This window comes from Microtus pennsylvanicus, chromosome 6, assembly GCF_037038515.1.
Source record: "Microtus pennsylvanicus isolate mMicPen1 chromosome 6, mMicPen1.hap1, whole genome shotgun sequence".
NCBI classification, from domain to species: domain Eukaryota; kingdom Metazoa; phylum Chordata; class Mammalia; order Rodentia; family Cricetidae; genus Microtus; species Microtus pennsylvanicus.
In genome coordinates, this window is record NC_134584.1 from 124254080 (window position 1) to 124279612 (window position 25533).

At 47.2% G+C, this 25533-nt stretch overlaps 1 protein-coding gene across 2 annotated transcripts in view; it reads left to right on the top strand.

Moving 5' to 3' along the window:
• Gnpat (glyceronephosphate O-acyltransferase) overlaps positions 1-22720 on the top strand; it is a 30886-nt gene extending 8166 nt beyond the window's left edge. The window contains exons 3-16 of one of the 2 annotated variants that reach the window (XM_075977671.1): positions 3261-3437; positions 4164-4293; positions 8927-9054; positions 9413-9488; positions 10293-10444; positions 10559-10689; positions 12056-12279; positions 15765-16007; positions 17642-17721; positions 18251-18391; positions 19258-19357; positions 19435-19528; positions 20444-20505; positions 21896-22720. In XM_075977671.1, coding sequence (XP_075833786.1) covers positions 3261-3437; positions 4164-4293; positions 8927-9054; positions 9413-9488; positions 10293-10444; positions 10559-10689; positions 12056-12279; positions 15765-16007; positions 17642-17721; positions 18251-18391; positions 19258-19357; positions 19435-19528; positions 20444-20505; positions 21896-21939 — 1782 coding nt within the window. In that variant the 3' untranslated portion in view covers positions 21940-22720. The remainder of the gene's footprint in view (positions 1-3260; positions 3438-4163; positions 4294-8926; positions 9055-9412; positions 9489-10292; positions 10445-10558; positions 10690-12055; positions 12280-15764; positions 16008-17641; positions 17722-18250; positions 18392-19257; positions 19358-19434; positions 19529-20443; positions 20506-21895) is intronic. The other variant, XM_075977672.1, reaches the window with a different exon arrangement.
• Positions 22721-25533: the final 2813 nt, after the last annotated feature.

Genomic DNA, 25533 nt, shown 5'->3' on the forward strand with positions numbered 1-25533 from the left:
TTATTTTATTATCTCAAATACACTTTTAGGTTTAACTCCACGACACTCAAATGTATGCTGTCATTGTGTTAAGACTGAAAGGCCAGCCCGGGAGTAGCATGCGTCAACAGCTTAGTAAAGTATGAGACGCAACTTACTGGTGACGAGCCCACAATTGGAGGGTGCTAGTTAGTTATGAGCAAAGCTAGTTTGGTGTAGGGAGTAGGGAAGGTTTTGTTTTTTAACACTTACTGACAGAAACTCCAGGTCTTCCTATTGAAGGGGGTGGAGAGAGTTCCCAGTTGAACAGATCACACCAGCCCTCCACGTGAACACATCCTGAGAAGCTCCGAGGATTCCCATGCCTGACTTCGCCTGTGTCAGTTGCTTCATTTTGTTGGGTTCGGGATCCTATAGCAGTAGCTTTTCAAGAAGCTCACGCTTTGGGAGCCATGGCTTGTTTTCAGAGCAGGAGGTCCAAGAGAATGCTGAAAGTGGTTCAGTCTGACAGCGGAGGCAGAAAGTATGGGAAATGCAGTGAGCTCCAGGGGTGAGTGGGCTCAACAGGGGCTTGGAAGCCACGGGGAAGGACTAGCTATTGTCTCCACAGTGCCATGCCCATAGATGCTCAGATGGAGTGTGCTGTGCAGATTGGGTGCAGGAGTACTGTTCTGGTTTTAACTTTAGATGTGTACTTTGACCCATGCCCTTAATCCCTGTGCTTGGGTTGGCCTCTAACATCACAGAGATGCTATCAGCTCTCTGTGGTTAGGCCTATTTCATGATGGAAGACAAGTTTCCCCTTTAGTTAGCACTCAGGAATGGGACTGTAGAGTACCCAAGGCATTTTTGCAATAAGTTAACTCCAGTCAGCCATGGCTGTGTTCTCAGATAAGCATCATCCTGTGGTAACACCACAGGATCCTTACATGACACCTGGGCACACAGTCTGCACGTGCCTCGGTTAGCAACACCACAGGATCCTTACATGACACCTGGGCACACAGTCTGCACGTGCCTCGGTTAGCAACACCACAGGATCCTTACATGACACCTGGGCACACAGTCTGCACGTGCCTTGGTTAGCAACACCACAGGATCCTTACATGACACCTGGGCGCACAGTCTGCACGTGCCTCGGTTAGCAGCACCACAGGATCCTTACATGACACCTGGGCGCACAGTCTGCACGTGCCTTGGTTAGCAACACCACAGGGTCCTTACATGACACCTGGGGCACAGTCTGCATGTGCCTCGGTTAGGTAGTATGCATATATGGCAGAGTCTATTGTTTCTTGATCCGTCGAACAAAACACAAGATTAAATCAGCAAGAAAGAAAAGGATTCTGTCTGTCCTGATTAAATATTTGATGTCTGAGTGTTCCTAGAGAAGCAGCATACTGCTGCTTGTGTTGTTTTGATTTGTTTTCTCTGCTATGCTAGGAATGGAACCCAGGACTCCTCATGGTAGAGTAGGCAAATGCCCTACACCTGAGTGGCATCCCTAGTCCCATGCATGCATTTTTTTGTAATGTGCATGGGAAGAGACTTTGAGACAGCGTCTCATGTAGCTCAGATTGATCTTTAGTCCTCTTGTTTCAGCCTCCTCTGTGCGTTCCAGGTATGCATCACCACCCTGACTTAAAGTAACTTTCCTTCATATATAGGTGGGTGTAGTTTAATACTAGTGTACATAGTAACTTTTTTTTTTTTTTTGCAGAGTGAGGTTGGATATTTATTTAGTGGGTTATGGAAAGGAAGGGGAGGAGAGAAAAGAGCAGAGGAAGAGAAAGAGAAAGAAACAGAAGGGGAAAGGGGTATAGTAACTCTTATAAGTGTATTTATATAAGTAGGTGTGTGCTTGAATGATACATCGTAAGTACATATGCCAGTAGTATGGTTATTTACCATGAAGCATTGCATGCTAGGCATAATTATTGGGGTTGTGCTTTTATAGGCTGGCGGTTCTGTGGGTTGCCACACACTTGAATAATGTTAGTGATGACTCCATGAGAGCTGTGGTGGCGCTGGGTGATGGGAAGTTTTCAGCACCATTGCAGTCTTACAGAATTGTTGGCATAGATGCCTGTGGTTAGTCACTGACCCCAGTCCTCTTCAGTATGTGACGCTGGCTTCTGTAATCTGGAGCCTACGCTGTCCTTCTCCTTGTGACCGTAGTCCCAGTGCCTCTTGTTGGTAGACATTCAGTAAACCTTTGTGAACTGAGGAGTGAAGGAGCATGCACGGCCCATTCACAGAGACGGACGCAGCTCAGCTGGGGCCATGGCCCAGCTCTTCTCAGCTGTTACTCGTTCTCTTCTGTCTACCCCATCCTCCTCCCCTTCCTGATTTCAAACTCCAAAAGTAAGCCCCCCACTTCTTGTTGTTCTTTTTCCCTTGATTGGTTGGTTTTGTTTATGAGCCAGCTTTTCAAGCTTGCCTAGAACTCATTTTGTAGCTCAGGTGGGCCTCAAGCTCTTCTGCTTCCACTCCTAACTGTAGGAATGTCAGACTTGACTGACCACTCCTGGCCCAGAAAAGCAATTGTTTTTGTTTGTGTGTTTGTGTTACTTTGGTTTGCATTGTTTTTTTTTTTGCTTGAACTTTCACCTCCCTATTGTCATTCACACCTTTGTGTTACTCTGGCTTCTTTCCTCTCTTCTCTGCCTCCTGTTTATTTCATCCTTAGGTGACTTTGGTTAGTGTTAGGCTCTTTGTTTGCTGAGTCACTGTTTGAGATAACCTGTTGAGTAAAGGAGCTTTGTAAGAGGTGATAGTTAGCCAGCACTTCCTTCCTGGGCTGTAAAACTGAGGACAGATAAGGGGTAGATAAGGGATGTGGCACGAGAGTGTGTGTACACGTGTGTGTATGCGCGTGTGCGCATGGACAGGCCAGAGGAGGTCTACCTTGGTTGCTATTTCTCAGGAGCCGTGTGGATTCTCTTTGAATTTCTAGCCTTTAAACCTGCTTAAATAGAATCATTTTTCACTGAACACAGTGGTGTACCCCTTTAGTCCTGGCAGTCAGTAGGCGGAGGTGGGTGGATAATGAATTCAAGGCCAGCCTGTGCTTTGTAGAGAAACTTTGCCTAAAGCAGGAAAAAGAATAATATAACATCACTTATCTACTTTGTTAGTGAGTTGGGTCAGATCTAATCAAGAGCACACACTGTCTTCTGAGTTAGTCATAGGCCCCGGTTGGAATTAATCACATTGGTTTGAGTGAAAGGAGCTCTGGTTTCTGTTTTTCAGAATTCACCCCTGCTCTGCCTTCCTTTCAGCTTTCCAGGGAGTCCCTCACATCTGCCGATGCCCTCCGAGAGGAAGCCAGGGAGATCCTGGAGGAAATGAGCCACAGACTGCGCATGGGAGCCATCCGCTTCTTTGCCTTTGTCCTGAGCAAAGTCTTTAAACAGATTTTTTCAAAGGTGTGTGTGAATGAAGAAGGCATTCAAAAGGTGAGATTGCTGGTACAGATATTCTTGTCCCCTTCCTGTGCTATCATCGATTTTGAGACATCCCACTCGGACTGAATGCTGAGGGTGGGTTGGTTGTCAGACATCCGCTGTGGGCCCCGGGGCATGCTGTCTGCAGCTTGTCCCTTTAATGTCAGACTTCCAACTTAGTCAAGTAAGACTTGGAGACCATTTGCGTGTCACATGTTCACGGTTACAATAGTAATAGAAGGAATCTTTGTGTTTGTTCAGATTCCTCTTCCACATTTCCATTATCATCTTCTACTATGCTGTGTGATTTTCCCATGCACAGATGTTCTCTTAGGATATGGTGGTCAAGGTCAGTTAACTGGGTTATCACTCATGTAGTTATAGGAGCTTACTGCCAGCTCATCACTGGCCCCAGTTATATTCTGTGTGGCTTCCCTGCTTCCTTAGACATCTTTATTTATTTGACTTATTTATTGATAGGATCGCTAGCTCATACTGACCTTGAACTCCCCCTGTAGCCAGGGATGACCTTGAATTTCTGATCCTTCTACCTTCATTTCCCAGATATCCCAAATACTGAGCTAACAAACAGGCACTACCTCAGCCTCTCAGGTTCTAGGATTGCGGATATGAGCCACCATGCTCAGCCATGATTTACCTTTCTGTTTTCTGATTTAAGCTGCGATTTTAGTGACGTGACAACTGAAATTCTTGAAAATCTGACATTTTTCTTTCAAGCTACAACGAGCTGTCCAGGAGCACCCTGTAGTCCTGCTGCCCAGTCATCGGAGCTACATTGACTTCCTCATGCTGTCTTTTGTTCTGTACAACTATGATCTACCTGTGCCAGTTATTGCAGCGGGAATGGGTGCGTGCATAGTCTTCATCCGTGTTTATGTCGGCCTTCCCATCCACTAGAATGATAGTAAGAGGACTAAGAATGTGAAGGGTACCAACGACAGCTCTTCTGGGTGCCAGTCTGGACCCTGCACTGTGAGTCCCGTGACTGAGCAGACATGGAGCGGCATCTGTGCACATGGGATTCTTTGGCTTAGTTTTGAAAAGAGAGGCCATCCCACTTTGTCATATTTCCTACTTTTTAAATTTTGATAATATATAGTTCTAGTGATCATTCTAGATCACAAATAGATACGGCTTTCAAAAAAGATTATCAGTTTTGGTAAAATACATATAACATGAAGTCCTGACTTGTTTAAGTGTGCAATTTAAGAGGCACTGAGTGCATTCATATTGTTGCAGCTGTGTTGTTCCCGTTTGCCCCAGATCCCTTCACATCTTGCAGAACCGACACTTACTAACCAGTGACTGTGCTTTGCTTTTCTCCTCCCAGAGGCAGCCACGGTCCTGCCCCTGCAGCCACACACTCTGCATACTTCATACACTTAATTGCAGTATACACCCTCCTCTGACTGACCAATCTCACTTAGCATGGTGACCTTAGTGTGTGGCTTGTCTGAATTCCCTTCCCTTTCAAGGCTGAGTAACCGTCTGTTGTATTTTGTGCCACATTAATTTTGTCCTGTAACTTGTCCATGGACACTATCTGCTTCTGTCCCTTGTTTATTTCAGGTAACACTGTGTCTTAGTTAGGCTTACTATTGCTGTGATGAAACAAAAACAAGCTGGGGAAGAAATGGTTTATTTTGTTCACACTTCATGTAGCAGTTCATTATAAAAAGCTCTGAGGGAAGGAACTCAAACAAGGGCAGGAACTTGGTGGCAGGAGCTGATGGAGGGGTGCTGCTTACTGGCTTGCTCCCCTGTCTTTGCTCAGCCTGCTTTCTTATAGAATCCAGGACTGTTGAAATAACCAGGCTAGCTAAAGGATACAACAATTATATTTTTATTTATTGTAAGGGGGAAACTCATGAAACAAGAAACAAATCCAAGTACAGCAGTGTCCTGTGTGCAGAGAGAGAGAGAGAGAGAGAGAGAGAGAGAGAGAGAGAGAGAGAGAGAGAGAGAGAGCGCGAGCAAGAGCGCGTGCATGCCTTACCTGGGCTCCACCTCTTAAAGATAATTGGCTAACAAGGTTTTCCCCATCACAGGACCACCAGTCCACAATGGGCCAGGGCTTCGCACATTAATAACTAATTAAGAAAATGCCCTGCAACTGAACCTTATGCAGGCATTTTCTCAGTTGAGGTTCCTTCCTTTCAGATGATTCTAGCTTGTGTCAAACCGGCTAGGACACACTGTTATGAATGTAGGATTTAAAAATATTTCTTTTTGTATTTTGGCGCTGGGACTAGAACCTAAGACTTTAGGCATGCCCCCTACTGTAAATGCTGTTTCAGCAACTGCTATGAACACGGGATATGTGTATTAGTCAGGTCTTCTAAGCTGTGATAAACACCGTGACCATAAACCTGGGGAGAACAGGGTATATTCTGCTTCAGCTTCCACATCACAGTCTGTCACTGTGAGAAGCAGCAATAGAGAGCACATCAAAACCATAACAAACCGTGCCATACCCACGAAGAAGCTTGGGAGTCAGGGCATGGACCTGGAGGCAGGAGCTGGTGCAGAGGCCGTGGAGGGGTGCTGCTTCCTCAATAGAACCCATGACCACCAGCCCTGGAGTAGCACTGTCCACAATGCGTTGGGCCCTTCCACATAAATCGTTAATCAAGAAAATGGCCTACAGATTTGCACACAGCAATTTGATGGGAACGGTTTTTCAATTCAGACTCCTCTTCCCAGAAAACTCTAGCTTCTGTCAAGGACAGCAGACAACTAAAGAGTACAAATATCTGATCCCTCAATCAGTACATCGCTGGGTCATGTGGGAGCTTGTCTGAGTCCCACTATTCTGTTTTCTCTTGTGTCTACACTGGTCTGTGTTCTCAGCAGTAGTGCACAGAAGTGAGATCCATGTCTCCCCCAGGACTTTCCATGCACAACCTTTTGTTTCTTCAGTAGTCACCATCTCCGTGGGTGTGGCATGGTTCATTTCTCAGTGATGATGAGTTCCCGTTCATGTGCTTTCAACCATCACTGGGGTGTTTTATTTGAGGAGGGTTGTTTGAATTTTGAGATGGGATCTATGTTGCCCTGACTGGTCTTGCATTTCTCAGCCCTAGTGATTCTCCTGCCTCAGCTTTCCAGATGTAGGTGCATCTGGTCCCTATGGAGATGTCTTTTAGGTTGTTACCTTTTTGTCAGTGAACTGTGGGAGTCCTCTGTGGCCTGAACACTTGCCCATAGATACAGGATTGGCCAGCTCATCTCCATTCACTGGTCCCCCTGCCATCCTGCTGACTGTGTCCTTTGATGCACAAAAGTTGTGTTTCAGTGGAGTCCAAGGAATCTGTGTTCATTTGTTCCCTGCGTATTTAGTGTCAACCAAGAAGTCATTACCAAATTCGGTGTCATGAAATTTTTCTCTGATACCCAACTGAGAGTTTTATAATTTGATACCTCCACTTGGTTCTTTGAGCCACGTGGTTGATTTTTATACTGATACAGAGTTCATGTCTCATATAACTGACACTGTGGTTGTGTACTGGATAAGCGCTGTTGTTCTAAACCACACTGCTCTGTAGATGTGTGTCCATGCTTTTATAGAATTCATTCGTTGAGTCTGTACTGCACTGGTTCCTTTCACAGTCTCTAGGAAAGTAGGGATTACAGTGTTAATAAATGTAGTGAATCAGTCAGGTTAAAGCTATGGGGACTTGCATGCCTTAAAAAGTGCTTTCTTCTCAGCAGACAGTGAGGAAGTGATTTGAAAACTAGGGAAAATGAAAACTAGTTAAACTACTGGAGGACCTCTGCCTTTTTGTAGACCTGCTTTGTAAGCCATTTCCTTAAAAGTAGGCTGATATTTTCACTTGGTAGTGGAGAGCCGGTGCTCCAGAGTATGAGAGCACATGCCACGTACCAGTTTCAGAGCATGGCCGTGGATACTGGCCTTCTGACATTGTCGTCATGGCCGTGGATACTGGCCTTCTGACATTGTTGTCATGGCCGTGGATACTGGCCTTCTGACATTGTTGTCATGGCCGTGGATACTGGCCTTCTGACATTGTTGTCATGGCCGTGGATACTGGCCTTCTGACATTGTCGTCATGGCCGTGGATACTGGCCTTCTGACATTGTCGTCATGGCCGTGGATACTGGCCTTCTGACATTGTCGTCATGGCCGTGGATACTGGCCTTCTGACATTGTCGTCATGGCCGTGGATACTGGCCTTCTGACATTGTCGTCATGGCCGTGGATACTGGCCTTCTGACATTGTTGTCATGGCCGTGGATACTGGCCTTCTGACATTGTCGTCATGGCCGTGGATACTGGCCTTCTGACATTGTCGTCATGGCCGTGGATACTGGCCTTCTGACATTGTCGTCATGGCCGTGGATACTGGCCTTCTGACATTGTCATGGCCGTGGATACTGGCCTTCTGACATTGTTGTCATGGCCGTGGATACTGGCCTTCTGACATTGTCGTCATGGCCGTGGATACTGGCCTTCTGACATTGTTGTCATGGCCGTGGATACTGGCCTTCTGACATTGTTGTCATGGCCGTGGATACTGGCCTTCTGACATTGTTGTCATGGCCGTGGATACTGGCCTTCTGACATTGTTGTCATGGCCGTGGATACTGGCCTTCTGACATTGTTGTCATGGCCGTGGATACTGGCCTTCTGACATTGTTGTCATGGCCGTGGATACTGGCCTTCTGACATTGTCGTCATGGCCATGGATACTGGCCTTCTGACATTGTTGTCATGGCCGTGGATACTGACTGGCCTTCTGACATTGTTGTCATGGCCGTGGATACTGGCCTTCTGACATTGTTGTCATGGCCGTGGATACTGGCCTTCTGACATTGTCGTCATGGCCGTGGATACTGGCCTTCTGACATTGTTGTCATGCTGCTGGCATTGCCTTTGTCCCTGGAGCCTTATAAATAGCATGGTAACGAGAGGTACAAGATAACTGCCCAGCAGACTTCTTTGTTTTCATTTTTATTTTTGTGTGGATGTGTTGTATGCATGTGTGTACATGTGTGAGGATACACATGCATGGATGTGCTCGTGAGTGCATGTATGAGCATGTAGGGAGGGTGCAGAGGTTGCCATTGGAATGGGGGGGATGTAGGCCAGAGGTTGACATTGAGTGTCTTCTTCTATTGGTAACCTTATTTTTAGAGACAGGGTTTCACTGAACCTGGAGCGCACTGATTCGGCTAGACCAACTGGCCAGTTACTTGTAGAGATCTTGTCACTGCCTCCTTACCCAGTGTATGCTGCCATACTCTGCTTGGCACATCGGTGCTGGGACTTAGAGTCAAGTCCTCGGTGCTTGCAGGGCTTTCCTCTGAGCCATCTCCCCAGCACCTTTCTGCTCCTTTTCTGGAGTTAATCTCACAAGTGTAACTACTGCTGTCATGGGGCTCATGTCGTATTCATGAACTTCTCAACAGTGTTTACATCTAGATCTTTGTTCCCATCTTACCTCTTCCTTGTGTTTTAGATTTCCTGGGAATGAAATTGGTCAGTGAGCTACTCAGAATGTCTGGGGCCTTCTTCATGCGGCGTACCTTTGGTGGAAATAAACTGTACTGGGCTGTGTTCTCCGAATATGTGAAGACAATGCTACGGGTAAATGCAGGCACTCAGGGACCTGGAGCCACAAAGCTGTCTGGCTCTTCGCTTCTGAATAGATCCCTAGCTGTCTTTCCCCTTCAAGGAGCACACCCACTCCCAGTGGTCCCTCATCTGTGAGGCGGCCTTGTTTAAGTTGCTGTGAGCAGGTGTTTGTTTAAAGGACAGAGGGCACTTGGGATCAGGCATCAGAAGAAGCCCTTTCTTAGGCTGGGATGTGGTTTAGTGGCATGGGAGGTCGTAGGTTCAGTCCCAGAGCACACACAGGGGTGGGAGCGGGGCAGGACACAAAGGAGGCCTGTGTTATTCTGAGAGTAGACAATGGGTTGTGTATCTGTTGTGTTCTCTTTTAAAGAATGGTTATGCTCCTGTTGAATTTTTCCTCGAAGGGACAAGGAGTCGCTCAGCCAAGACCTTGACTCCTAAATTTGGTAGGTCCCTTATGTATTAGAAGCATATTAACCCCAGACCTCAGATGTGGTGTCACTGTAACTACCAAATAGAACTAGATACTTCTTTGACAGGATGCTGTTTTCTTTGTAAATAGAGCTGTTTCCTTAAGTTTAGCTGGTTTTGGACTTTGGATGTCCCTTTTGTTCTGGCTGGGAATGGGATAGGCAGAAGCCTAGAGAACCAAAGCACTGGGTATGAATAGCAAGAGCAGACCCTGCTGTCATCACTAAGGGAGTTTGGGGACTCACTTGGAAACATGGATTGTGGTTGTAATCTTCATATGTATACATACATGATTTGATTAGTTTCTCACTGAGTGGCCCATGCTGGCCTGGAACTCACTGTGTAGCTTCAGCTGGCCTCACATTTGCTGCCATCCTCCTGCCTCAGCTTCCTGCGTGCTGAGATGATGAGTGTGAACTGCCATGCCTGGTGCTCTGTTTGGCTGGGGTGAGTTAGTAAGAGGCAGAAGCTCAGGTCGTGTGAGTGTGATTTTGGAAGGCTGGCTGTGTATGTTGCTGGTCTGACTTCCTAAATGGATTATTTCTCCTTTCATTGTGGGATCAATAACAAGACTGAGTAGCAGCTGGGCAGTGACAGATTTTATTCTTGTCCAAGAATGGCAGATGTTGAGGACAGGTTTAGGATTCGCCTTCTAAACCCTGCGGGTGGAGGCTGTAGGTACAGTGCAGAAGGAAGGAGGGAGGCTGATGTGTTGTGTATGAGCCTTGTGTGCCCTGCTCTTCACTATCACGGTACAGAATTTCTCCCTGTGTTCACAGGTCTTCTGAATATTGTGATGGAACCATTTTTTAAAAGAGAAGTTTTTGATACCTACTTTGTTCCCATTAGCATCAGTTATGATAAAATATTGGAAGAGACTCTGTATGCCTGTGAGCTTCTAGGAATTCCTAAGCCAAAGGAATCTACCACTGTAAGTGAGGCTAGGCAACTTGGTTTTCTTTGAGGGTAGAGAATACGTGGCTTACACATCCACTCATTTACAAATGTGCTCCTGTTTTCTTTCTCCCTCTTGTGATGCCACCAGGGGTTGTTGAAAGCTCGACGGATTCTCTCTGAGAACTTTGGAAGCATCCATGTCTACTTTGGAGACCCTGTGTCACTGCGCTCTCTAGCTGCGGGACGGCTCAGTCGGAACTCGTATAACCTGGTGCCAAGGTGCAAGGCCTGTGTTTTAATACCCGACACAGAAATGAGAAGGAAAACCCACAAGTGTGAATCAGGACTCTTGAGTTGATGGCCTCTGGGCCCAAACCTTGGCTTACCTGAGCTCTGCTAGCAAACTGCTAGGGAAGCTCTGGCATTCCATGTTCATCAGTGGAGCACTGCAGTTAAAAGAACCTCATGTTCAAAGCCAGCGTGGTGGGGCATGTCTATAATACCAGCTCTCAGGAGGTGGAGGCAGGAGGATCAGGAATTGAAGGTTATCTTCAGCTACATAGCAAGTTTGAGACCAGCCTGGTTTACACGAATAGCAAACAAACCCAAAGAACTGTCTGCTGCACCTCCTTGGGGTCCGACCTCACAGTAGGGAGAAACAGCACCATTGTTAAGAAGCTCATGCAGCCGGGCGGTGGTGGTGCATGCCTTTAATCCCAGCACTTGGGAGGCAGAGGCAGGCGGATCTCTGTGAGTTCGAGACCAGCCTGGTCTACAAGAGCTAGTTCCAGGACAGGCTCCAAAACCACAGAACAACCCTGTCTCAAAAAACCAAAAAAAAAAAAAAAAAGAAGAAGCTCATGCACAGTGACTGTGGACACGACCACAGGCCAGCTGATGTGTCTGGAGCACCGCTTTAGACCCTAGGAAGGAGTCCAGAGTAGCAGTGAGCAGGATAGCACCCTGTTTTCAGACACACTAGGTTCTCTAAGGGTTCAGGGCACAACTGAGCACTTGTATTTTTCTTTCAATTAGATTAGTTGACTTAATTTTGTATGTTTGTGGGTATATGCAGGTTGTCACTTTACCCACTGAGCCCTCCCACCATCCCAAGCCTTTGTGTTTACTTAGACAAGTCCCCTGGGGAGTTGGGCAGACACAGCCTCTTCCCAGTAGCCCTCAAATGCTTGGCAGCTCCAGCAGCTCCCCAGCAGTGAGGCGTCTGGTCAGCAGCCTCACCTGTAACTCCAGCAGATGTTAGCCATGCACTGCACAGAGCCCTGGCCAGTTATTCCAGTGCGGCTGCCACCTTCCCCTTGAACGTCCTTCTTCCTTAGCTGTTTGTGGAACCCCTGCTGACATCTTTTGCAGCCAGCTGTCTGGTGCAGATGGGCTAGTTCTCCGAGGTCTGCAGCTTCCCAGGAGGGACAGTATAAGTGGTGACCACGTGGCTCTTGCAGTACAGACCCATGGTCCAAGCAGCTATGCTTGTAGCACTGATGTGTAATTTCCGCTGCATACAAGCTAGGGAGTGCTGCCAGTGTGTGGTCTGAGTACGGTTGGCAGGAGCCTAGCACACCTTCCAGTGGGGCCCTCTCCCACCCGAATGGGTAGCTGACCTGTAACCTCTGTGCCCTCCTTTCAGATACATCCCTCAGAAACAGTCCGAGGATGTGCACGCCTTTGTCACTGAAGTCGCCTATAGGATACAGCTTCTGCAAATTGAAAACCTGGTTCTGAACCCATGGCTTCTGGTAGTTGCCATTCTCCTTCAAAACCAGTTATCCATGGACTTTGACACCCTGGTGGAGAAGACACTGTGGCTAAAGGGCTTGACCCAGGTGTTTGGAGGGTTCCTGCTTTGGCCTGGTACGTATATGGGATACATGTCTTTCACAGAGCAGCCTTTGCATTTCCTAATTTGAGGCCCAGGGAGGGGTGTGCTTGAGAGTAATTGCTGTGTGTTGGTTCACTCTTGAGACTAAGCCTCCAGGACTACAGTGCCATTTCCTTGGCAGCTGCAGACCAGAGATTGACAACAGGTGTTTTCACTTTTGTTTCAATTTTTTGAGACCCGGTCTTCTGCTGACTGTGGAGCTGGCTGTTGGGAATATTGTTTGAAGGTGTGCTACTATCGTTATACATTGCATTCGTTTAACTCTGGAGCTGCGATACTTTACCTGTCTCAGACACCTGTTGGCCTAATAAAGCTCTGAACAGCCAATAGTGAGGCAGGAGAAAGGACAGGCGGGGCTGGCAGGCAGCGAGATTATATAGAAGGAGAAAACTGGGAGTAGGGGTTCGGAGGAGTTGTAGCCTGATAAGGAGGAGGACGTCAGGGCCAGCCACACAGCTACACAGCCATCCATGGAGTGAGAGTCAGATTTAAAGAAGTAAGAGAACAGGGATGCACAGAGGCAGAGGGTAGACAGGATAGTATGAGTGAAGTGGGCAAGAATAGTTGAGCTAAAGCCGGACGTCTGTAACTAAAAATAAGCCTCGTGTGATTCATTTGGGAACTGCGTGACAGCCCGCCCCCCCAAAAAAAGAGTCCAAAGAGCATAAAGATGTCATATTACTACAGCTGGCAGATTTGACTAGACTGCTAGCCAGCAAGCCTGAAGATCTTTTTATCCTTGCCTCCCCTCTAGTCTCAGCTGGGATTACAGGTGTGTTTTGCTTCTTCTGACTTTTATGTGGATTCTAGGAATCAAATGCATGTAGTAATATGAGCGGCGGGGCTGGGTCCCCAAAACCCCAGCCGCCTGGCTCGGCTAGCCTATGCCCCGAAATAATTACACAGATACTGTATTCTTTTAAACACTGCTTTGGCCCATTTCTAATCATCTGTGTAGCGCCCCTAGGTGCGCTTACCGGGAAGATTCTAGCCTAAGTCCATCCTGGGTCGGAGCTTCATAGCGTGCGTCTTCCCTGGAGCGGGCAGCATGGTGTCTCTCTGAAGGTGTCTGCTCTGGAGAGGAGAGCTGTCGAGTCTGACCTCACTTCCTCTTCCTCCCGGCATTCTGTTCTGTTTACTCCACCCACCTAAGGGTGGGCCTATCCAATGGACCTAGCAGTTTCTTTATTGCTTAGCCAATGAAATCACCAGATTGATATATGACACTCCCACATCAAATGCATGTTCTACTTTACTGACTAAGCCATCTTCAAAGCCTCAAAATTTTGTTTTTTTGAGGCAGGGTCTCATTGTATAGCTCAGGCTGACCTAGAACTCACTGTATAGCCCAGGCTCATCTCAAACTTGGAACAGTTCTCTTGTATTGGGATCAGATGCATACCCAGCAAGTGTACAGTTTGCTACAATGTAGTTAGTTGCTTCTAAAATTATTGCTGGGGAATGGGAGGTGTTGAGGTCAGAGTACAACCTTGCGGAGTCAGTTCTTTCCTGTCACTTTTATCTGTATTCCAGGGATTGAGCTGATGTTTACTGAGTAGAGGCACGAGCCTTACTCACTGAACCATTCAGCCCCAGCGTTGGTTTTGTTTCATACAGGGAATTGAACCTAAGGCCTTGTGTATGTTCTGTACACTGGGCTGCATCCTCAGTCCTCTTTATCTTATTGTGTTTGTAGCCTGGCTGCTTCTGGTATGCAGCTAAGTGCTTTCTCTAACTCTCTGATACTAGTTCAGTGAGCAAGCATGGTGCTGCATGCCTGTCATCTCAACACTCAGGAGGTGGAAGCAGGAGATCAAGAGTCCAAGGGCAACCATGACTACATGAGACCACATCTTTATTTAAAAAAAAAAAAACTGGGCGGTGGTGGTACATGCCTTTAATCTCCAGCACTTGAGAGAAAGAGGCAAGCAGATCTCTGTGAGTTCTAGAACAGCCAGGGCTACACAGAAAAACCCTGTCTTTTAATTAAAAAAAGAAGAAGAAGACAAAAAAGGTAGGCGTAGTCATGCACACCTCTTAATTTCAGCATTCCAGAAAGACGGACAAGCAGATCTCTGTGAGTTCCAGCCAGCCTAGTCTGCTTTCAAGTTCTAGGATAACCAGTGCTATATGACAAGACCCTGTCTCAAAAAAAAAAAAAAAAAAATAGAAGAAGAAGAAGAGGAACAGCTCAGTAGCTCAGTAAAAACTTCACTGGAAGGACAGGGAGGTTCAGGGACTATAGGTGTGTGCCACACAAGATTGGTACAACTTGGATAACTTGTATTCAACCCACAGAACCAGGTAAACAACTGGGCGTGGTTGTGTGCATCTGTAATCCCAGCATGCTTACCATCAAGATGAGAGGAGGAGGAGACGGGAGAATGGGCTATGGGCCCGGCAGCGGGAAGGACGCTCAGCACTTAGGAGCACTTGGAGTGCACAGTGCAGAGTAAGAGACCAGAAGAGAAGCCTGGGGCTGGGAGGATGTTAGTGGTTAAGAGCGTTTGCTGCTCTCACAGAGGATCCAGCTCAGTTCCTACCACCCAGATGGTGCCCTACAACCGTCTGTCACTCTCTTCCAGCCTCCTCAGGTACTGCACCCATGTGGTGTGCTTATATGCAGGTGAAATACTCATACACTTAAAAATAAATATTGTTTAAAATGTAGAGAGAGCTTGTCTCAAAACTAAGTTAGAAGACAAGAGCTGACTCCCAAGGGGCTGGAGAGATGGCTCAGAGGTTAAGAGCACTGGCTCTTTCAGAGGATCCGGGTTCAAATTCCAGCATCCATATGGCAGCTCACAACTGTCCCAGCTCCTCCAGTCCCAGAGGATCTGACACCTTCACACCAACGCACATGAAATGAAGTTAAATGAATTATTAAAAAAAATAAGAGCTGACTCCCAAAAGTTGTCCCCTGATCTTTGCACACACACCTGTCACTGGAGTTACTCACTGTGTTGTGAACTTGGGGGTTTGGGGGTGGGAGCCTGTGACAGTAATTAGTGTAAATTGAAAATCACAGGTCCTGTAGCTAGAGTATAACCCCTGGTTCCTGTAGGGTAGGGCACTGGGTGTTGGAGCTAGTGCTGGGGTCAGTGGAGTACGCCTGAGTGCCGTGGACACAACACAGGTTACTAAGAATCCTAGGGGAAGAACTTGTACTCAGGGAATTTGGAGTTGTGGCTTTGGTAGAGAGGCGATCTGCAGAAGGTGAGGGCAGAGTGGAGCTTAGCTCATGGATGAGGAAGGAGTGGTGGGACAGGAGCTGGCATTGAGTGACCCACAGATAGTGTGGGCATGTTAGCTGGCTTTTCAGTTTGGGACATTAGGAAGGTATGTTTGATCATATAAGTCTGCTGCTTTGACTTACTTACTTCCCTTAGGTTCTGGGAAGCGTGGTGGAATTGGACGCTGCCTTCTCATTGAGTTCACTCTGCTGCTCTCTCTGTAGACAACCAGCTTCCTGAGGAAGTGGTCCGATCCAGCATCCTCCTGCACTCGAACGTGGCCAGCCTTGTCAAAGACCGGGTGGTTCTGAAAGTGGACTTTGATGGCTCAGAAATGGTCAAAGGAGTTGTGCTCCACCACATCACCTTCCTCGTGTGCTCGGCCTACAAGAACCAGCTGCTCAACGTTTTTGTCCGTCCTTCCTTAGTAGCTGTAGCCTTGCAGATGACACCTGGGTTCAGGAAAGGTAACTTTTCGGAGCATGGCCCTGAATTTCCAAAGAGGCCTGGCTCTCTAGTGCCAGAAAGGGAGCAGTGTTAAGCCCCCTCTGTTCTAATAAAGGAGGCTGCCCTGCCAGCCTACAGGTCTAGAGTTGGAAAGTATACAACTTGTGGCTTAGCCCCAACTACTCAGAAGTTTGAGGCAGGAGTAGCTTCCAGGAGTTTAGAGCCAGCCTGGCCTATGTAGCAAAATATAGTTTCAGAACAACAACAAAAGAGATGGGTCAGTGGACAAGAGGGTGTCTGATCTTCCAGAGTAGCCAAGTTAGGTTCCCATCACCAGTGTTGGGCAGCTTAACACTGCCAACAACTATAGTTCCAGGGGTGCCAACACCCTCTTCTGCCCTCTGTGGGCACCTGCATACACAGGGCATATACACATGTATGCATATGAATAAAATGAAAATAAATTTTTAGGAGGAAAAATAAAACTTCAGAACTGGAAAGACCTAGTGACTACCTGATCTGCACTATACCTTTGTACTAGGAAGATGGTTTAGTGGTTTGCTAGGCAAGCTTGATTGCTGAGTTGAGATTTTTTTTTAAAGATTTATTTATTTATAATGTATACAGTGTTCTGGCATGTATGCCTACACCCCAGAAGAGACCACCAAATTTCATTACAGATGGTTGTGAGCCACCATGTGGGTGCTGAGAATTGAACTCAGGACCTCTGGAAGGGCAGCCAGAGCTCTTAACCTCTGAGCCATCTCTCCAGCCCCCAAGTTGAGATTCTTAGAACTCATGTTAAAGGCTAGGTGAGGTAACCTGTATATGAAGCCCAGCATTCCTACAAGTGAGACTTGCCCCTAACCTTTCAAACCAGCAATACTTGAGTGTTCAACTTAGCAGCAATCAAGAGGCTCTGTCTGCAATGAGGTGGAAATCAAGAACCAATTCCTGAAAGTTGCCCTCTGATTTCCCATATGCGTGTTTGTGGCATACTTGTATCCTTAAACATATACACACAATAAACTAACACTAGCTGTGCCTTTTATATATAAGTGTGATTAGGCCCAGAGAGCCCTGCAATTCCTAGAGAGGCTCTGCATTGGGAACACCATTGCCCAGCTCCTGATCTGCTGCAGTTTTCTGCTGGGACAGCCCTAGCAGAGGCAGATGGGACCCCACCACGATCACTGTACAGTGTACATGGTATTAGATCACACTGAGTTGAAATGAGTTATGTCTACCTGAGGGTCATGAGGCTCCACCCCAGAGAATCTCCTTCAGTCGGTCTTGGGGGCAAACCTTGGTGTGTGTGTGTGAATAATTGATGATTGACCTGGGTGTTCACACAGAGTGCTAGATGACAATGAAGAAATGATAGCTGGGAAATGAGCCCCTTCCTTCTCTACTCAGAAGGAGGTCCCTCTTCTGAGGAATTTCTAAGGGTGGTGGCATCATGCCTGTTTCTAGACTGAGGGATTTGAGGCCTTGTTTAAACTCTGCCGACTGTAGTCTGTCCTTCAGATAAACTGTGTTGACTTAAGCTTACTTGAAGGACTCACTTATTTCCTTGTTACCTGCATACACACACATTTGAAGGGCTATAAGATCAAAAGCAGTGCCTTAATTTTGTGAAATGGGTTCTTTGCAGAGGATGTCTTCAGTTGCTTTTCCTTCCTACGCAACGTGTTTTCAGATGAGTTCATCTTCCTCCCAGAAAACACACTCAGGGTAAGTTCTGACCGCCCAGAGCAGGCATGCCATAGCGCACGTTCCAGAAGTGACAGAGAGGCTCCCCAGCATGCCTCTGCACAGCAGCACGTTTTCTTTGAGACTGGGCCTGGTGGTCCTGCCTGGCAGTGGGTCAGCTGTGTGGTCAGTGGGTTTGCTGGTGTGGGCAAAGGCAGACAGACGGACGGTGTTCTAGGTTTCAGGGTGAGAGAGATGAGGCTGGCAGGGCTTGAATCTAACTCCACTTGGGGGATTTTCTGGATTTGCGATTACATCTAAGAAAGTGTTGCATTGTTCAAGTGAAGAACATCTGTTGTGTGTGTCTGTGTGTGCGCATCTGTCTGTGTGTCTGTCTGGGCCACAGCTTCACAAACGCTGTCTATTTACATGTTTGAGCTTCGGCACTTGAGTGCTGGAACAAACGCTTCCAGCTTCAGTGCATAGTCAGGTGGCTCTGGGAGCTGTGGGACTAGTAACATTGAGGTACACGGACTGTTATATATATGTGGTCTCCCCTGTCCCTCCCTAGGATTTTGAGGAAGGCTGTTACTTGCTGTGTAAAACTGAGGCTATACAGATGGCTGGGAAGGACATCATCATCACAGACAAAGGGAGCGCTGTGTTAGAATTTCTCATAGGGCTCTTTAAACCTTTTGTGGACTCATACCAGGTATGTGAAGTTGCAGATTCTGTGCACGCCCATATCAGTATCATAAGACTTTCTTCCTGAAATTACTTCCGGTGTGAAGGGTGATTGTGTGCCAGGTGAATGGTGGTCCCAGAGAGATAAGTTCCGTGTCTACTCAGGGACAAGATGGGCCTGTCATAGGCTGGGGTAGCACCCCTGTAAGCCCATGATTGCACTCAGAATTACAGTCATGCTTTGTTTTCCTGTGTTCTTCGTAAGTGCCTTCTGCTTTAATGTCACTGAATACTCATTCTGCTTTTGGGAAGAACAAGAGCAAGGTCCTGTTCAGACCACCCAGAAGAGGACACAGAGCTGGGTTCAGGCACTGCAGCAGGATTCTAGGGAGGGAAGAAGGGAGGGAATTTGAAAGGCAAATGCTGGGGTGTGCAGGCATTTCAGAAGAGGCATCTGTGTCTTATAGGCTGGCTTTGAGTACTGTGATGGTGGGTGGACAGTGGGGACTGGGACTGTAATCCCAGAGGTGACCTTGTCCACCTCCTCCCCCACAAAGTCTAGCATGGGATGGGCACTTGATAAACTGGGAATCAGCCAGTGCTTGAGCCTGCACTCTGCATTCAGAAAGAAAGATAGCCAAAAGCATAGGTCCTCTCTCCCTGGGCAACCCAAGATGTGAAACTGGAAGTGATTCTTGCAGTCAGCTGAGATGAGAAATTCAGCTCTTAACAAATGCCATTTCAAACTGTCCTTTTCTAGTTGTAAAAGCTGCTGACGATTGGAAGTTGTAGACCGTGGAGGGTGTGGTTGTTAGTGAGGGCAGTGTGGCCACCATGCTCTTGTGTTTGGCTACCTCTTCTCTGTGTTCCTTTCATTTTCCCTCGTGAAACCAGATACTTTCCAAATACCTCTTGCATGAAGAAGAGGACTGCTTTACTGAGAGACAGTACTTGGTTGCAGCTAGGAAGTTCACCAGTCAGCTTCTGGATCGAGGTTGGTCACAACTCTGGGGGGGGGGTTCTCAGCTGAGAACAGGAGTGATCGATCGTTCGCCCTCTTCCTCTTTGCAGGTGCCTCTCAGTGTTATGACGCACTGTCTTCTGACCTGCAGAAAAATGCCTTAGCAGCTTTCGTGAGACTTGGGGTGGTAGAAAAGAAGAAGGTGTAAGTACCAGGCGCTAATGGGGACAGGGAAGGAGTGACACTGAGGCCCGAGACCCAGCGACAGAGGACACACAGTGCTGTGCTTCCCTTCCTCTTGCCTCAGGGTTAGATCAGTGCCAGTTTCGGGGAACCTGCACGTCACACAATTAAGAACATACCCTAGCCTAGGTTTGGTTTAACCTCAGACTGCATTTCCTATGTTAATTACAGAAAAAAGTGTAGGGTGCTGTGTGTGGGTGTGTTCATGCATGTGTGTGGATGGAGAGAAACAGATCTAACTGAATCAGTATCCCAGTGGTAAAGTTGAATCCAAACTCACAGTTGTATCTTATGTGATCAGAAGGAAGGTGTGTGAGTGTGTGTGTGTGTGTGTGTGTGTGTGTGTGTGTGTAGAGCAGTGGTTCTCAACCTTCCTAATGCTGTGACCCTTTAATAGTTCCTCATGTCGTGCTGACCCCAACCATAAAATATTTTGGTGCTACTTCATAACTCATTTTGCTACTGCTGTGAGTGGTGATGCAAATATCTGATATTCGGACCCCATGAAAGAGTCACTCAATACCACCTCCCACTCTGCCTCCAGGGGTGCAACCCACAGGTTGAGAACCACTGCTATAGCGTCTCCTGAATGAACCACTATCTTGAAGCCAAACTCTCATAGTTGTATATCTTGTCAGAACAGAAGCAAGAAGCCTTTCACCTGCTTCATACTGGAGCTGTGGTTATGCCTGGGGCTGTGTTAGAGCACTGGCCTAGCATGTGTGAGGACCTGGATTTGGTCCCCAGGCCTGAAGGGGAGAAAAGCAAGCTTCATGACACAGGCCCATAACATCCCGTGACAGAACATAGAGTCAGGAAGAGGTTGTGGTGAGTGGCTGTCTGTCCACACAGTAACCCATCTTTCCTTCTCTTTAGAGATAATAGCATCGTGTTTAGTGTGAACGAGTCTGCCACAAGCAAATTAGAAGAAATGCTTGGTAAGTGCCGCTGTCGTGGACGCAGACCCATTTTCCTGCTGTGCAGACACTAGCATATGCTGCGGTGTGAGTAGGCTTATCAGAAGGAGCAGCTGTAGATTCTAATATAAACAAGCTGAGTATAAGCCAGAGTTTCCTTAAGGAAAAGTGCCAATCACAGCACTTGGGAGAAGAGGCAGGAGGACTGCCATGAGTACAAAGCCAGCTTTGGGCTACATAGTGAGTACCAGGCCCTCCAGTTCAAGACCCTGTATTAAAAAACAAAACAAACAGGGTAGAGGAGGGAAAGGGGGGGGAGGGGACAAACAGATGTGGGGGTTGGAGAGAACTGAGAAAAAAGATTTTCAAATGGTAAGGGTATCACAATGCTATACACTGCTTACAGTTTTTAAAGAACAGACTTTTAAAGGCCAAAAGAGAAAGAAAAAAAGGTGTAGCAAAGTGTTCAGCAAGAAGACACAGAAACGCAAAGTAGACAGTGCTTTCCAGCACAGTCAGCTGCCCAGGCCTCATCTGGACCAGCATGCAGTCCTTTGTGTGCAGCTGTGTGTGGGGGTTGACTCTGTTCTGCCTCTGACTTTCATTTTTCCTTTTTTAATAAAAGATTTTCTTTTATCTGTGTGGATATTTTTACCTGCATGTGTGTATGTATACCACATGTGTGCAGTATCCACAGAGGCCAGAAGAGGGCATTGGATTCCTTAGAACCAAGGAGCTGTTAAATTTCTGTAAGTGCAACAAGTGTCCCTAACCACTGAGCTGCCTCTCCTGCTCTCTCCTTGTTTGTTCGTTTGTTTGTTTTTGAGCCAGGGTATCTTTATGTAGCCCTGCCTGGCCTCAAACTCACTATGTAGTCTAGGCCAGCCTCAGGCTCACAGAGATCTGCCTGCCTCTGCTCTGCCCCCTCCTCCTTGTGATGGGACTAAAGGTGTATGCTATCATACCTGGCCTTATTTTTTTTTTTCTGAGGCAAGGTCTTATACTGGATGCCCGGTTGATCTAGCCCTCACTATACTCACTCTGTAGCCCAGAGCGGCTTCAAACTCACAGCAATCCTGTCTCAGTTTTACGCATCTGCGGTGATGTTTACTGTCCCTCTGAAGTCTGGGATACTCTGGGTGAGGATGTGTGGTGGATTCTTTAATCACACACTGTCTGGTACAGAGTGGAGCTAAGAGCCCTCTGGATGCTGTAGGCTGAGAAAGAGGAACATCTCGAAAAGGCAGCCACTGGCTTTGTAATGGTCAGTAGAATAAAGAGGAGCCAGCTGCATGATCAGTGGGGGTCTCGGCGTTTGCAGCCTGCCTTGCAGAGTGGACCACAGCCTTACAACAGAGCTGTAGCAACAAGCAAGACCGCTATTATCTCATGAGCTGTTTCTTTATCTTAGGATGTAAGACACCCATAGGAAAACCAGTCACAGCAAAACTTTAGTAATCATGAAGCGGTTGTGGAAAATCCAGTTCCACATGACAGTCAAAAGGACTCACTGCCACAAATGGACATAGAGAGGAGGATGTGTTTTCCGTCTCTGAGACCTTGTGAGCTGTACTTCTGCCAAGAGGAGGAAATGGTCTGTGAGAGCGTCAGTGTGATCTTCTGACACAATGACTGCTGGCATTCATGTCAACTGTGTGTCTAAAATAAAAGCTTTTGAAAACATTCTTGGAAAGCAGAGCTCAGGCCCCCATCACTGCCACGCGGTTTCCCACACATGCTCCACCTTCAGGCCTGCATGTGACGGATTGTACAGCAGAAGCTTTGGCCCCTCAGCTGTGCAGAAATAGGCTGAGGAGGGGACCCAGGTGAGTGTTCACAGCCCAGCCTGGAGCTGGAAGTATGAGCATGACAGAGTTCTCTCCTGAGATTCATGCGGGTCCCAGTCAAAACACAGGTGTATTAAGAACATTGTGTATGGTTACCTGTGGGCTGTGTGTGTTTGTGTCTAGACTTAGGTCATATCTTTAAGACATTTTGTTTTAGATCAGCAGATCTTCCAAACTCTAAAAAGCAGCCCAGTTCAGTTCTCTTTGTCAGAATATTCAATAACTTGTTCTTATTGAACAACAAAAAAATCACCTTTAGATTGGACACACTTCCTTCCATCGTAAGCATTTTGGATAAGGGACGCAACCTGTACCTTACATTTCTACCTTAATTGACTCAAGTACAAATTCAACAGAAGTGTATAATAAACTATCTAGTTTAAATTTTATACCCAGTAGTCTCATGAACAAGTTGAACTAAGCGAAGTGTGAACAACAAAGAGATGTTTACATGATGTGACATGAATATACGTGGAGAGAGGAGGAGTTTGAAGCGAGACAGGATAGCTCTGCAAGTTAGTCCTTCTGGAAGTGACCTGTGACCCCAGCATTGGTGGAACTATATCAGGGAATGGGGCTGGGTAATAGAGGAAAAGACTATGGGTGTGTGCAGAGAGGATCGTGGCCTCACATGGGCCCTTGGGGGCTGCCAGAGCAGAAAGCAGGACCTGCGGAATGCATCTAGCCTTGAATTCCTTGTACTCTGAGAGCTGAAGTCCAAGATGAAGGTGCATCCACAGCAGGTTCACCTTGGCTTTGGACATGACTGCTAACTCTCTATGAGACTCTGGAGAAAGTAGGCTGGACATGGTGGTACCTGCTGTATTCCCAGCAGGATTCTCAGCATGAGGAGCTCTCCCTCAGTATATGAATCTAGGCTACAGCTCAATCATCGGGGATAGGCATTTTAATGTAAGAACCAAGGAGGGTCACTGAGAAGCCCAGTATGGTCCTTTTTCCTAATTCCCCAGGTGGTGCCTCTATCCCCAGGGCCTATGACAGACAGGCCCTATGGCAACATTTGCTGCTTTGAGAAGCTAGAGGGGATTCCCGCATGTTGAAATGAGCAGGGCCATTGAACAGTGGTCCTGGCAGTGGACTCTGGTGGGCAGATTACAGGTCCATCAGCCACTGTCAGCTGCCACACCTAAGCACACTCTTCTGACCTGAGCTGAGCTGTTCACCAGCCAGGTGCTGGCCTTGAACTCACCAGGTGGCTGAAGATGAATGAGCTTCAGGTCCTCCTGACTCCACCTCAGTGCTGAGAGAGACTACAGGCACGCACCACCATGCTGGTTTATACAGTGCTTCTGCAGTGCTGGAGATTGAACTCGGACCGTTGTGCACGCTAGGCAAGCACTGTACTACACCTTATCCCAGGCTCAAAAAGGTACCTCCAGGAAAATAGTGTGGAAAATTGAAGTCAGCCAGCACACTACGTTTACTAGATCCTTCGGTGGCAAGACCAAGCAGAAGAGACAGACTGTGGGCATCTGGCATCATGGTTCCTGCATAAAAACAGTGGCCAGAGGGACTTAGACCTACAGTGCCATATCTGTGGCACAGTCAGGTCTGCCACCGGAGACTGAAAGGCCAGTAGAAGCACTGCTATTGGAGATCTCTAGCTTACAATACATGGGTTAATGTAAATAACAAAAAGGGGACTGTTTGGCACAGCAACACCTAGAAATAGATTATATACATATATCATCTCTCCTCTCTCTCTCTCTCTCTCTCTCGACAGGGTTTCTACATTGTCATAGCTGTCCTGAATTCACTATGTAGACCAGGCTGGCCTCGAACTCAGAGATCTGTCTGCCTGCCTCTACCTCCTAGCTGGGATTAAAGGGATGCACCTGGCCTTTTTTTCAGGCAGGGTTTCACTGGGTAGCCGTGATTAGCCAGAGATTCCCTTGCCACTGCCTCCTGAATGCTGGGATTAAAAATGTGTGCCATCACATCCAACTCAGGATATTTTCAAGTCACAAACCCGTGACGCTAACAAGATTACAGAAAATGAAGTCATGATTTGTTAACTGTGGACACTACGCTGTTACAGAAAACCCCCGGGAAGTACAGCTACATACAGTGAGATGCTTTGAAACACTTGTGTGAATAAAGCCAGGTAATTGAATTCTGGGGGCGGTGCACATAGCGCTTGCCAGGGTCGCCTAGCAGACTGTCAGGCGTTCGACATGGGTGAGGACCTTGCTGCTCTCTGCAGTCCCTTCAGGTCTCTTCCAGACATGCCCATAGTACACGCTTCCCTTTCTTTTCACACCTGTATTTGCCAGGAGTTTCATGAGAAACTGCCACAGTGTTCCTGTGGTCCACAGCCATTTTTGTTAACGTCCTATTTTTTTTTTTTTCGAGACAGGGTTTCTCTGTGGTTTTGGAGCCTGTCCTGGAACTAGCTCTTGTAGACCAGGCTGGTCTCGAACTCACAGAGATCCGCCTGCCTCTGCCTCCCGAGTGCTGGGATTAAAGGCGTGCGCCACCACCACCACCCAGCTACGTTGTCCTATTTTTAAATATAGGACAGGCAGCGTGAAGCACAGCGTTTGGTCCTTTTACTCTATAGTGGCTTTCTTATTTCCCACCCACTGTTGTGATATTTACCTCAGTCAGTGATCCACAGGTAGCATAAAACTTGGCTCTTAAAATTCTCATTTGTACATCTGAAATTTCTCACTAAGGGTAGCCTAAAAACCTTGGGCTTTCTAGGACCTTGGGTGTTGCTTTAAGTACTTGCTTAGCATAAGGCCCTGGGCTTGATCTCCAGCACCCTCAAGACTTAAACTATTTATTCTCAATTCTGACAGTATGCACAATACTTAAAATATAGTAGTTCTCTGTCCTCTCCATGTAAATAAAAACATAAGAATACTGAATAAAGCCAGGCAGTGGTGGCGCATGCCTTTAATCCCAGCACTTGGGAGGCAGAGGCAGGTGGATCTCTGTGAGTTTGAGGCCAACCTGGTCTACAGATTGAGTTCCAGGAGAGGTTCCAAAGCTACAGAGAAACCCTGTCTTGAAAAACCTAAAAAAAAAAAAAATACTGAATAAACATAAATAGAACTGGCCAGACAGGTGGTGGCTGGCTGCACACATTTTACAATCCCAGCACTCTGGAGGCAGAGACAGGAGGATCTCTGAGCTCAATACCAGCATGGTCTACAAAGACAGTTCTAAGCCAGCCAGG